Source organism: Oncorhynchus masou, chromosome 12, assembly GCF_036934945.1.
Source record: "Oncorhynchus masou masou isolate Uvic2021 chromosome 12, UVic_Omas_1.1, whole genome shotgun sequence".
Classification (NCBI taxonomy): domain Eukaryota; kingdom Metazoa; phylum Chordata; class Actinopteri; order Salmoniformes; family Salmonidae; genus Oncorhynchus; species Oncorhynchus masou.
The window spans coordinates 26,094,274-26,109,243 of record NC_088223.1 but is presented as its reverse complement, the minus strand read 5'-3'; the positions used below and the strand labels follow the sequence as shown (position 1 = coordinate 26,109,243).

The window sequence follows — 14,970 nt, the reverse complement described above, 5'->3', positions numbered from 1 at the left end:
ATTGTAACTGTATTGCTGTGTTGAACTAGCTACATAGTAGATTAGATGGATGCTCAGAGGTGAATCTTTACTGATTATAGGGGCAGGCGTTTTTCCTGGTCAAATCTTATCGCCCTCTTATCTAGGGACCGGGTCCATTGTCCAGGACTCTGGATCCCCAGTCATTGCAGGCCAAGGTGAGTTAATTACCTGGACAGGGCGAGGTGCAGGGTTCTTCCAGGGTGATCTGTTTGTCGCCGTCTACCGAGGGCTCAAGGTTTCCACACAGCTCATCATCCACCAGACTGCCCTCTCCCTGGCCAGACCCGTCCGACACAAAGCAGGACACGTTACGGAACCGCAGCCCCTCTCCGCACCTTGCACCCTGGACAATAAACATAGAGAGAAAACACAGGTTAAAATACACCTCCATAGCCATTTCATTGTGTGTCACAGATTGCCATTTTGCGTATTGACTCGGTTTGTGCCACAATACTGTGTTAGCCGTCTCAGCTAAAGGCATTAGCTTGGGGAGCTAACACAAGTCTTCACATCTCAGGCAAGGTTACCCATGACGTGAGCTAGGTTCACTGAACCATCTCCCTTCCATCCATACATTCACACAGAGCTGGTATGCTGTGTAGACAACATCCAACTCTCTCAAGGCCATGACATTGATCTTTTTTTCTTTCTTTTTTTTACCTTTATTTAACTAGGCAAGTCAGTTATTATTTTTCTACTGTATTATTGACTGTATGTTTGTTTTACTCCATGTGTAACTCTGTGTTGTTGTATGTGTCGAACTGCTTTGCTTTATCTTGGCCAGGTAAATGAGAACTTGTTCTCAACTTGCCTACCTGGTTAAATAAAGGTGATATCAAAAATGTAAAAAAATGTAAAAAAATAAATATTTATTTATTATTTACAATGACGGCCTACCCCGGCCAAACCCGGACGATGCTGGGCCAATTGTGCGCTGCAACAAGGGACTCCCAATCACAGCTGGATGTGATGCAGCCTGGATTCAAACCAGGTACTGCAGTGATGCCTCTTGCACTGAGATGCAGTGTCTTAGACCTCTGCACCACTCGGGAGCCCCAATGATTTGGTTTGTCAGAAATAACAGCTATTCTAGGATTGTGCTGTAGGCTGCTGATGAGCTACTGTCTGCTGTCAGGAACTCCAGCAGGAGGTGAAAACAGCCCAGAACAAAGGAGTGTCAACATTCCCTTACTCTGCAATAGAATACAGTGCCCTGTCTGTCAAAAGTATAGATACTTCTGGCAAAAAAGAAAGAGAGAGAGAGGGAAAGAGAAAGAAAAAAAGTAATAGAGAGCAAGAGAGAGATAGAGAGAGAGAAAGAAAGAAAGAGAGAGACAGAGAGAGAGAGACAGAGAAAGAAAGGCAGGGAGAGAGAGACTAAGAGACCACCATGGCCTTGTCATAGACTTCCTGTTTTTAATCAAGCCTCCTATTGGGCTGAATGCCTCAAACGGATGACAAGAAGAGAGTATTGGGTATGGGGTGAACATGTTATTTTATATTGGGTATGGGGTGAACATGTTATTTTATATTGGGTATGGGGTGAACATGTTATTTTATATTGGGTATGGGGTAAACATATTATTTTATATTGGGTATGGGGTGTACATGTTATTTTATATTGGGTATGGGGTAAACATATTATTTTATATTGGGTATGGGGTGAACATATTATTTTATATTGGGTATGGGGTAAACATATTATTTTATATTGGGTATGGGGTGAACATATTATTTTATATTGGGTATGGGGTAAACATATTATTTTATATTAGGTATGGGGTGACCATGTAATTTTATATTGGGTATGGGGTAAACATATTATTTTATATTGGGTATGGGGTGAACATATTATTTTATATTGGGTATGGGGTAAACATATTATTTTATATTGGGTATGGGGTGAACATATTATTTTATATTGGGTATGGGGTAAACATATTATTTTATATTGGGTATGGGGTGTACATGTTATTTTATATTGGGTATGGGGTGAACATGTTATTTTATATTGGGTATGGGGTGAACATATTATTTTATATTGGGTATGGGGTAAACATATTATTTTATATTGGGTATGGGGTAAACATATTATTTTATATTGGGTATGGGTGAACATGTTATTTTATATTGGGTATGGGGTGAACATATTATTTTATATTGGGTATGGGGTGAACATATTATTTTATATTGGGTATGGGGTAAACATATTATTTTATATTGGGTATGGGGTGAACATATTATTTTATATTGGGTATGGGGTGAACATGTTATTTTATATTGGGTATGGGGTGAACATGTTATTTCATATTGGGTATGGGGTGAACATGTTATTTTATATTGGGTATGGGGTGAACATGTTATTTTATATTGGGTATGGGGTGAACATGTTATTTTATATTGAGTATGGGGTGAACATGTTATTTTATATTGGGTATGGGGTGAACATATTATTTTATATTGGGTATGGGGTGAACATATTATTTTATATTGGGTATGGGGTGAACATGTTATTTTATATTGGGTATGGGGTGAACATGTTATTTTATATTGGGTATGGGGTGAACATGTTATTTTATATTGGGTATGGGGTGAACATGTTATTTTATATTGGGTATGGGGTGAACATATTATTTTATATTGGGTATGGGGTGAACATATTATTGTTATATTGGGTATGGGGTGAACATATTATTTTATATTGGGTATGGGGTGAACATATTATTTTATATTGGGTATGGGGTGAACATATTATTGTTATATTGGGTATGGGGTAAACATATTATTTTATATTGGGTATGGGGTAAACATATTATTGTTATATTGGGTATGGGGTAAACATATTATTTTATATTGGGTATGGGGTAAACATATTATTTTATATTGGGTATGGGGTGAACATATTATTTTATATTGGGTATGGGGTAAACATATTATTTTATATTGGGTATGGGGTAAACATATTATTTTATATTGGGTATCGGGTAAACATATTATTTTATATTGGGTATGGGGGGGGAACATATTATTTTATATTGGGTATGGGGTGACCATATTATTTTATATTGGGTATGGGGTGAACATATTATTTTATATTGGGTATGGGGTGAACATGTTATTTTATATTGGGTATGGGGTGAACATATTATTTTATATTGGGTATGGGGTGAACATGTTATTTTATATTGGGTATGGGGTGAACATATTATTTTATATTGGGTATGGGGTGAACATATTATTTTATATTGGGTATGGGGTGAACATATTATTTTATATTGGGTATGGGGTGAACATATTATTTTATATTGGGTATGGGGTGAACATGTTATTTTATATTGGGTATGGGGTGACCATATTATTTTATATTGGGTATGGGGTGAACATATTATTTTATATTGGGTATGGGGTGAACATGTTATTTTATATTGGGTATGGGGTGAACATGTTATTTTATATTGGGTATGGGGTGAACATATTATTTTATATTGGGTATGGGGTAAACATATTATTTTATATTGGGTATGGGGTGAACATATTATTTTATATTGGGTATGGGGTGAACATGTTATTTTATATTGGGTATGGGGTGAACATGTTATTTCATATTGGGTATGGGGTGAACATGTTATTTTATATTGGGTATGGGGTGAACATGTTATTTTATATTGGGTATGGGGTGAACATGTTATTTTATATTGGGTATGGGGTGAACATGTTATTTTATATTGGGTATGGGGTGAACATATTATTTTATATTGGGTATGGGGTGAACATATTATTTTATATTGGGTATGGGGTGAACATGTTATTTTATATTGGGTATGGGGTGAACATGTTATTTTATATTGGGTATGGGGTGAACATGTTATTTTATATTGGGTATGGGGTGAACATGTTATTTTATATTGGGTATGGGGTGAACATATTATTTTATATTGGGTATGGGGTGAACATATTATTGTTATATTGGGTATGGGGTGAACATATTATTTTATATTGGGTATGGGGTGAACATATTATTTTATATTGGGTATGGGGTGAACATATTATTGTTATATTGGGTATGGGGTAAACATATTATTTTATATTGGGTATGGGGTAAACATATTATTGTTATATTGGGTATGGGGTAAACATATTATTTTATATTGGGTATGGGGTAAACATATTATTTTATATTGGGTATGGGGTGAACATATTATTTTATATTGGGTATGGGGTAAACATATTATTTTATATTGGGTATGGGGTAAACATATTATTTTATATTGGGTATCGGGTAAACATATTATTTTATATTGGGTATGGGGGGGAACATATTATTTTATATTGGGTATGGGGTGACCATATTATTTTATATTGGGTATGGGGTGAACATATTATTTTATATTGGGTATGGGGTGAACATGTTATTTTATATTGGGTATGGGGTGAACATATTATTTTATATTGGGTATGGGGTGAACATGTTATTTTATATTGGGTATGGGGTGAACATATTATTTTATATTGGGTATGGGGTGAACATATTATTTTATATTGGGTATGGGGTGAACATATTATTTTATATTGGGTATGGGGTGAACATATTATTTTATATTGGGTATGGGGTGAACATGTTATTTTATATTGGGTATGGGGTGACCATATTATTTTATATTGGGTATGGGGTGAACATATTATTTTATATTGGGTATGGGGTGAACATGTTATTTTATATTGGGTATGGGGTGAACATGTTATTTTATATTGGGTATGGGGTGAACATATTATTTTATATTGGGTATGGGGTAAACATATTATTTTATATTGGGTATGGGGTGAACATGTTATTTTATATTGGGTATGGGGTAAACATATTATTTTATATTGGGTATGGGGTAAACATATTATTTTATATTGGGTATGGGGTAAACATATTATTTTATATTGGGTATGGGGTAAACATATTATTTTATATTGGGTATGGGGTGAACATATTATTTTATATTGGGTATGGGGTGAACATATTATTTTATATTAGGTATGGGGTGAACATATTATTTTATATTGGGTATGGGGTAAACATATTATTTTATATTGGGTATGGGGTGAACATATTATTTTATATTAGGTATGGGGTGAACATATTATTTTATATTGGGTATGGGGTGAACATATTATTGTTATATTGGGTATGGGGTGAACATGTTATTTTATATTGGGTATGGGGTGAACATGTTATTTTATATTGGGTATGGGGTAAACATATTATTTTATATTGGGTATGGGGTGAACATATTATTTTATATTTGGGTATGGGGTGAACATGTTATTTTATATTGGGTATGGGGTGAACATGTTATTTTATATTGGGTATGCGGTAAACATATTATTGTTATATTGGGTATGGGGTGAACATATTATTTTATATTGGGTATGGGGTGAACATGTCATTTTTTGTTATTGCTGAAGAAAAATAATGGATGACAGAAAGGGGAATCTGTGGATGACGATGAAATAACATGGAGGTAAATGACAGGCATAGAGAAACAGAAGTCTTCATGGGACGTAAGACCACTGAAGGATAATACCACGTATACACTAAAAGATAGAGAAACATGTTCTTTTGGGAATTGCTTTTACCAATATATCATTACAGTACAGGATAGACAGGAGTATATGATGGAGGTTGTGGTTTCACACTGACTTGCACTCTGACCATAAAACAGAAAGAGAAGGAGAGAGAGAGAGAGAGAGAGAGAGAGAGAGAGAGAGAGAGAGAGAGAGAGAGAGAGAGAGAGAGAGAGAACACCTCACCTCAGACTTGCATTCGGACCAGGAGCTGTATCTCCATTGGTAGCAGGGTCTGACGGGGCAAGGCTTCCACTGTTCCCTCTGAGGGGGGCAGGATCGCCCATCACCCTGGGGCACCTGGAGCACGGTTCTCCTGCGCCACAGCTTTCCTGAAGAGGAGAGAGGAAAGTGTTAATGATGGATTTCTTCCCCACAAAGTGTGCATTTCTAAGTTGCCTCCTGTTTGTCAAAGTGCACTTTGGGTTTGTTCGTAAATTGCGAGCATTGACAGATTGTTTTGCTCTCGGAGTGTTCGGAGTGCACACTGGACGCTCTGGCCGAGGAGTAGGGTTGATCCGAGTGCTCTGACCTCACAACGGCTGTCAAGCACCCAAGCTAACTGGCTAACTTTGGCTAGCTTGCTAGCAACTTCCAGAAACAAATGAGAGAACACCTCACTTTGACCATTTTATTCACCCTAGCAGAGCTGGTTAGGCTGTTTTCATGCTGTCTAGAGCATTAGTGCTGCTGGAAACAATTTAATTACACAATTTTGCCAACGTTTAATGACACCGTCCATATTCAACGGGTGTTGCGCATTCGTAAATTCATCAGTTATTCTGCAATCTGGCACACTCAGACGAGAGAGCTTTGAAATTGGAGTAGAAAGCCAGAGTGAATTTACGGATGTGCCGTTAGTCATTTTAGATATCTCATACTTCTGAGTGTCCAAGGCCCTGTCAAAATGGAATTAGGTATTTGTTTTTTTGGGATAGTCAACAAAACGATGTGTAGTGGCAGAAACAGAAATACAATCCACTCCATTTCAAATAAGCATGTGTTCTTATTGTGCTAGAATATATATATATTTTCTCAAAATATGAAAACATATCCCAAAAATGTGGTCCCCAACCAGTCATGACTGAATACAGTCTTGTAACGTCATTAAAGATTGGGAGTCTTTTAAGATCCTTAAGTAGAGACTAGGGTCTTGTGGTAACAAAATCATAGACACCCCCAGAAATACTCTATCATGTATAGGACTCATATCCAGTTCCATCACAATGATCTGAGGGGGCTTCACTGATCTTTTTAGGGGCTTCACTGTAAAAGATCACTATCACATTACACCATTATCTCATGTAACTGAATAACTCTCTCTCTCTCTCCCTCTCCCTCTCTCTCCCTCTCTCTCCCTCTCCCTCTCTCCCTCTCTCTCCCTCTCTCTCTCTCCCTCTCTCCCTCTCTCTCCCTCTCTCTCTCTCCCTCTCTCCCTCTCTCTCTCTCCCTCTCCCTCTCTCCCTCTCTCTCCCTCTCTCTCTCTCCCTCTCTCCCTCTCTCTCCCTCTCTCTCTCTCCCTCTCCCTCCAAGTTCTGCAAGTCCCTCTTCAAATGATTTAATCTTGTGGTGCATTTTCGATAGTAATTCCGACGCCTGTAGTCATTCTGAATATTCATACTCTTCTGTTGCTTAAAAATGAAATTGAAGAGACTGTGTAATGTCAGGGGAAGGGGTAAGGGGGGACAGGAAGGATTGCTCCTTCTACTAAAAATGCACCCTGCATGTTAAGTGAGGGGCCCGGGGGATAGACATGGTGTAACTCAATTAGCATGGGAAACGTATGGGGTTTTGTATTTCTGCCTACTGCACACTTAAAAGGTAGCGATCCCAAAATGACACAATACATTCACATTCAGTAAGGCATACCACTTCAAAAACCATCACAGAAAAGAAACTAGGTCCTGTAAACTATGAGCACTATGAAAATTGAATAACAAAAAAGATAATTGTCTCATCCATCCACAAACCTGGCCTAGGACCATCAATCCACAGTGTTTGCCTACAGGACCATTCATTCTAACCGGGTACTTAACTCTTAAAGGCCATATGTCCCTTGCACAGTATTTCATTCACAGTCACAATGACTCCCCTCCTAACTCAAATCATTTCATCAAATGTAATTTAATTTCATAAATCCCTCTTTACGTCAGCAGATGCAACAAAGTGCTTTACAGATAAACCGCCTGAAAACCCCAGAGCCAAGGATTAAAAAAGATGTATCACAGTGGTCAGGAAAAACTCCACAGAAAAAAGGAACCTTGGAAGAAAGCAACAGAGGAACCAGGTTCAGAGGGTTGACCAGTCCTCTACTATACTCCTACCTCCACTAGAGAGGAACCAGGCTCAGAGGGTTGACCAGTCCTCCACTATACTCCTACCTCCACTAGAGAGGAACCAGGTTCAGAGGGCTGACCAGTCCTCTACTATACTCCTACCTCCACTAGAGAGGAACCAGGTTCAGAGGGCTGACTAGTCCTCCACTATACTCCTACCTCCACTAGAGAGGAACCAGGTTCAGAGGGCTGACCAGTCCTCCACTATACTCCTACCTCCACTAGAGAGGAACCAGGTTCAGAGGGCTGACCAGTCCTCTACTATACTCCTACCTCCACTAGAGAGGAACCAGGTTCAGAGGGCTGACCAGTCCTCCACTATACTCCTACCTCCACTAGAGAGGAACCAGGCTCAGAGGGTTGACCAGTCCTCTACTATACTCCTTCCTCCACTAGAGAGGAACCAGGGTCAGAGGGTTGACCAGAGCTCTACTAAACTCCTAGCTCCACTAGAGAGGAACCAGGCTCAGAGGGTTGACCAGAGCTCTACTATACTCCTACCTCCACTAGAGAGGAACCAGGCTCAGAGGGTTGACCAGAGCTCTACTATACTCCTACCTCCACTAGAGAGGAACCAGGCTCAGAGGGTTGACCAGTCCTCTACTAAACTCCTAGCTCCACTAGAGAGGAACCAGGGTCAGAGGGTTGACCAGAGCTCTACTAAACTCCTAGCTCCACTAGAGAGGAACCAGGGTCAGAGGGTTGACCAGAGCTCTACTATATTCCTAGCTCCACTAGAGAGGAACCAGGGTCAGAGGGTTGACCAGTCCTCTACTAAACTCCTAGCTCCACTAGAGAGGAACCAGGGTCAGAGGGTTGACCAGAGCTCTACTATATTCCTAGCTCCACTAGAGAGGAACCAGGGTCAGAGGGTTGACCAGTCAAATTCAGTTGATGCTACATCAAATAATGTTCCCTCTCCTTAATATACATTTGCCACTTTCCTTCTCATTTGTTCGCTGTAGAAGTAATTGATATCTCCATGTGTCAGTGTTATTTTCTCTAAAGCTGACTGCACACGCACAGGACCTGGGAGGCATATACTTCTCCTTAATGTTGAACACAATTAGAATGGAGTCCCTCAGGCTTGGTGTAGCCTGCAGCTAGTCTCTAGTCTCACACAGCTGCCAATCCCTCTTCTAGTGAACACACCGTGATGCATGCCACAATGCGTGTCCCCATAGAGAGGGGATGTGCTGTCCCCATAGAGAGGGGATGTGCTGTCCCCATAGAGAGGGGATGTGCTGTCCCCATAGAGGTTCTCTCCTTCCTTCAAAGCTATTTTTAATCAGCAGTCAGGGTTTTCCTGAGATTCTCTCCTCTGCTTTTTTTGAAGGTGGTTCACTCAAGGGGAGGTTCACTATTGCGTACACCAAAGGTAACTATTATTCTCCAATGGGATTCTGATTCTATGCTCTCCGGTCCTGTCTCTCTACTCACCTACTCACTCAACAGGTTGTCCATAGTAGCGGTGAGTTTTGGGATGAGGAGCAGTGTGTGACTGGGTGGGCCGCTGGTCAAGGGGGAAGCTAGTGCCAGCTGTCGCTATCAGTGTTTTGCCAAGGAAGACACATTATCTCTGCACACAGGTCTGATATTTCCCAGGAAACTAGTGTGTGTGTGTGTGTGTGTGTGTGTGTGTGTGTGTGTGTGTGTGTGTGTGTGTGTGTGTGTGTGTGTGTGTGTGTGTGTGTGTGTGTGTGTGTGTGTGTGTGTGTGTGTGTGTGTGTGTGTGTGTGTGTGCGTGCGAGTGAAAGACCTGGGTTCAAATACATTGGAGTATTTCTTATGAAATACTTATTTTTCTTTGAGTATTTTCAAAATATTTGGCCGCAATCAACTACCTCTATTGGAATTATTTGAAAATATTGTCAAATGATTTCCAAGTATATTTCCAAATACCTTCCATTGAATAATATAACATATCTAAATGTCTTTGAAAGTAATTGAAATGACCAAAATTGTATTTTAACCCAGGTCAGGTGTGTGTGTCTGCGTGTGCGTGCGCCGAGTGCCTGTGTTTGTGTTTACATCGCACTGATTGACACGACACATTGGTGCTTCTAGGTGTCTCCATTTAATTTAGAAAAAAACTAGAACCTGGCTCAGGAACAGATATTAGCTACTCAATGTAATTGTGTCCTGCCATCCGACAATTAGATGAACAATCAACTCCAGGAAGAAAAGTAGTGAGTGTGAGAAGCTGTTCTCTTCCTCTCCTCTTCCTGTGGTTTACCTGCTGCTACTCTATCCTGTGACAAATCCTCACGTTGCCTGGGGACAGATTAAGGGCTACCACAATAGCTAGAGCCTGTATTGGTTTCATATCTCAGCCTGGATTTGCTCCCTGGCCAACTATGACACTGGCCAGTGCTCTGAAGGACTCCTGGAGTGGCAGAGTGGTCCCTCAGGCCCAGAACACACAGGCTTAATGGACCGCCAATCAATCCTCTGATCCTGTAGGATTACACATGAGGACATCATCATCCCTCCCTCTTTCCTCCACCCTCCACCCATTACTCTCAGTTGGTTTAAGGCTCACAATTGTTTCTCTCTCACATCTTAAAATATTTCTCGTTTCAGCCATTACCTCAGAGGAGAGGCTGTTTCAAAGCTGTGTGTGCTGTTGATCAGTAGCTTTGTGAACCTGCAGCGTTATGAGTAATAAGGAATGACTCACAGACTACCCACCATTCCTGCAAATCCACACCCTATACTACGATATACAGTGCTATAATTAAGCAATAAAGCCAGAGGAGGTGTGGTATATACCATGGCTAAGGGCTGTTATTACGCTTGATGCAAAAAAGTTCTGGATACAGCCCTTAGCCGTGGTATATTGGCCATATACAGTTGAAGTCGGAAGTTTACATAAACCTTAGCCAAATACATTTAAACTCAGATTTTCAAAATTCCTGACATTTAATCCTCTCTGTCTTAGGTCAGTTAGGATCACCACTTTATTTTAAGAATGTGAAATGTCAGAATAATAGTAGAGAGAATGATTTATTTCAGCTTTTATTTCTTTCATCACATTCCCAGTGGGTCAGAAGTTTACATACACTCAATTAGTATTTGGTAGCATTGCCTTTAAATTGTTTAACTTGGGTCAAACGTTTCGGGTAGCCATCCACAATCTTCCCACAATAAGTTGGGTGAATTATGCCCCATTCCTATTGGCAGAGTTGGCGTAACTGAGTCAGGTTAGTAGGCCTCCTTGCTAGCACACGCTTTTTCAGTTCTGCCCACACATTTTCTATGGGATTGAGGTCAGGGCTTTGTGATGGCCACTCCAATACCTTGACTTTGTTGTCCTTAAGCCATTTTGCCACAACTTTGGAAGCATGTTTGGGGTCATTGTCCATTTGGAAGACCCATTTGCGACCAAGCTTTAACTTCCTGACTGAGATGTTGCTTCAATATATCCACATAATAATCCTGCCTCATGATGCCATCTATTTTGTGAAGTGCATCAGTCCCTCCTGCAGCAAAGCACCCCCACAACATGATGCTGCCACCCCCGTACTTCACGGTTGGGATGGTGTTCTTCTGCTTGCAAGCCTCCCCCTTTTTCCTCCAAACATAACAATGGTCATTATGGCCAAACAGTTCTATCTAAGTTTCATCAGACCAGAGGACATTTCTCCAAAAGTACGATCTTTGTCCCCATGTGCAGTTGCAAACAGTGATTTGCACTTTTCGCACCAAAGTACGTTTATCCCTAGGAGACAGAACACGTCTCCTTCCTGAGTGGTATGACAGCTGCATGGTCCCATGGTGTTTATACTTGTGTACTATTGTTTGTACAGATGCATGTGGTACCTTCTTGCGTTTGGAATTTGCTCCCAAGGACGAACCAGACTTGTGGAGGTCTACAATCTTTTTTCTGAGGTCTTGACTGATTTCTTTTAATTTTCCCATAAGGTCAAGCAAAGAGGCGCTGAGTTTAATTAAAGGTAGGTCTTGAAATACATCCACAGGTACACCTCCAATTGACTCAAATTATGTAAATTAGCCTATCAGAAGCTTCTAAAGCCATGACATAATTTTCTGGAATTTTCCAAGATGTTTTAAAAGCACAGTCAACTTAGTGTATGTAAACTTCTGACCCACTGGAATTGTGATACAGTGAATTATCTGTCTGTAAACAATTGTTGTAAAAATTACTTGTGTCATGTACAAAGTAGATGTCCTAACTGACTTGCCAAAACTATAGTTTGTTAACAAGAAATGTGTGGAGTGGTTGAAAAAATAGTTTTAATGTCTCCAACCTAAGTGTATGTAAACTTCCAACTTCAAAACTCTGAGGTGTCTTATTGCTATTATAAACTGGTCACCAATGTAATTAGTGCAGTCAAAAAATGCTTTGTCATACCCTTGGTATATGGTCTGATATACCATGGCGTTCAGCCAATCAGCATTCAGGGCTCGAACCACCCAGTTTATGTGGATGGATGGATAATTAGTCAAATGACTTCTAGTCACAGACTACCCACTATCCATGGATCGATATAAAATTGATAGGTGAAATACACAGGTGAATGGACCACTTAATCAGTTCTCTGTTATTTCTTTGATTTATGGCTATACCTTCAGAATTTGATGTGATTAGCCTTGAATGCAATCCCAGCATTTTAACACTGAATCATATTTTTGTCACAAAGAGTGGGTTAAGGAGATGGTGACGTACCTGCTAGTCCACAGGTTTGTGTGCACTCGGACCAGGGTGACCAATCAGATAGCTGGCAGTTGATGGGACACTCCACAACACAGGAAGCGTTCATCTGCCACTTCCTGTCCAGCCCCAGCTGGAAGAGACAAGAAAACCAAAAGAAAAGTACTTTATTTGGCCATTTGTGGAGAATGAGAGATTCTTCTTCTTCTCTGTTTCCAAGTCGCCCAGGCAACACACCAACAGCAACCTGTCTGGACTCTGACGACAGAAGAATCGCTCTCATCAATCACCAATGAGCTCTGGAATGGAAAGAGAAGAACACAGACCTCTTCACAGAACTTGAGGTCGACAGACTTGCCGTCGCTTCGTACACAGTCCAGCATGCGTGTCTTCATGCCACTACCACACACAGCTCTCTCACTCAGCTGACAGGTGCTCCAATCTGCGTAAAAAACAAAATAGCATAAGAAACGTGATGTGAAAAAGGAGACTGCCTACCTCTCAACCCCTTTTCCTCTGGAGTGCACTTAATTCATATCAAATGCCATGCGGTCTAAATATACTTGATGTAAGATCACATACTGTATTTAACATCCAGAGCCATATATTTCCATGTTGATATTTGGCTCTGGTACCATCCATTGCATACAGTAATCCAGGCTAACATTTGCCTTACCGGTGATGTTATAGGAGTAGTGATAGCAGTTGCTGTTGAGGCTGCAGGGCTCGGTCTCTGTGGTGTTGGGGCACAGCTTTCCCTCTCCAGGCTGCCGAACGGGGTATGCTGTCCTATCCCGAGTGCTGATTTTGTTGCATGGCTTAAATCAGAGAAGAAGTCAATCAATTAATCAAACAGATTCATTTAAGAAGCCCTTTCTACATCAGTCGTAGTCACAAAATGATTTTACAATAACCTGGCCTAGACCTAAAGCAAGTCAGGAAATCCGCTTTCAGTTTGACGTTTGATGCGAACCAAATATGAAACCCTGTAAAAGTGAATTTACCACTTTCCGACCAGCAAATTGAAAAAGGTTTTCCATGAATATATATTTTCCCCTACATTACCCTCTGTCTATTTCCACCTCTGTCTATTTTCCCCAACCAACCCCTACAAGATAAATTGGTCTATTCAGGTGTTTTCAGACCATTTCTATTTGGAGTGCTGTCTTCCCCTGCTTATACAGCCACATATTCCATATCCATGATCATTAACCTGGGAAGGGCAATGGCAGGGCACATGACACGGTTGACCCCTCTTCCCACTACGGGCACACACACACACACACACACACACGCACACACGCACACACACACACACGCACACTTTCATGCACGTTTCACAGACACGCATTTCCACAGCACTCTCCCATACACACACGCTCCCACACACGCACACGCGCACACACACACAGATATACACACACACAGGTCCCCCCCTTCCACCAGAGATATTCCAACAATACCTTGGTCACAGCATGCTATTTAGAGCTGCATTAGATCATCTTCCCTGCTGAAAGTCATCCACCGTCTCTCTTTCCCTCCATTCATTTCAAAGGAAAAATCCTAGCTATTCTCCCACCAGATAATAACACATACTGAATAGACAGCACTTAAATTGGTGCAAGCCTTGCCGGAGCACCACACTAAATTGGTGAGAGCCCAGTAAGAACATAACACACGCCAAATGACATCACCTAAATGAGTAAGAGCCTTGCTGGAGAATCACACTTACCAAATGACATCATTCTAAACTGGTGAGAACCCAACAGGAGAATCACACTTATCAAATGACATCATTCTAAACTGGTGAGAACCCAACAGGAGAATCACACTTACCAATGACATTATTCTAAACTGGTGAGAGCCCAACAGGGGAATCACACTTACCAATGACATCATTCTAAACTGGTGAGAACTCAACAGGATAATCACACTTACCAATGACATCATTCTAAACTGGTGAGAGCCCAACAGGGGAATCACACTTACCAATGACATCATTCTAAACTGGTGAGAACTCAACAGGATAATCACACTTACCAATGACATCATTCTAAACTGGTGAGAGCCCAACAGGGGAATCACACTTACCAATGACATCATTCTAAACTGGTGAGAGCCCAACAGGAGAATCACACTTACCAATGACATCATTCTAAACTGGTGAGAACCCAACAGGGGAATCACACTTATCAATGACATCATTCTAAACTGGTGAGAGCCCAACAGGGGAATCACACTTACCAATGACATCATTCTAAACTGGTGAGAACTCAACAGGATAATCACACTTACCAATGACATCATTCTAAACTGGTGAGAGCC

At 40.7% G+C, this 14,970-nt stretch overlaps 1 protein-coding gene across 1 annotated transcript in view; it reads right to left on the bottom strand.

Annotated features, from left to right (window-relative positions):
* LOC135549768 (thrombospondin type-1 domain-containing protein 7A-like) overlaps positions 1-14,970 on the bottom strand; it is a 183,629-nt gene that overhangs the window by 21,320 nt on the left and 147,339 nt on the right. The window contains exons 18-22 of the mRNA XM_064980044.1: positions 13,322-13,463; positions 12,972-13,087; positions 12,661-12,778; positions 5,821-5,966; positions 190-364 (exon numbers count right to left, since the gene is read on the bottom strand). Of these exons, the coding sequence (XP_064836116.1) occupies positions 190-364; positions 5,821-5,966; positions 12,661-12,778; positions 12,972-13,087; positions 13,322-13,463 (697 nt within the window). The remainder of the gene's footprint in view (positions 1-189; positions 365-5,820; positions 5,967-12,660; positions 12,779-12,971; positions 13,088-13,321; positions 13,464-14,970) is intronic.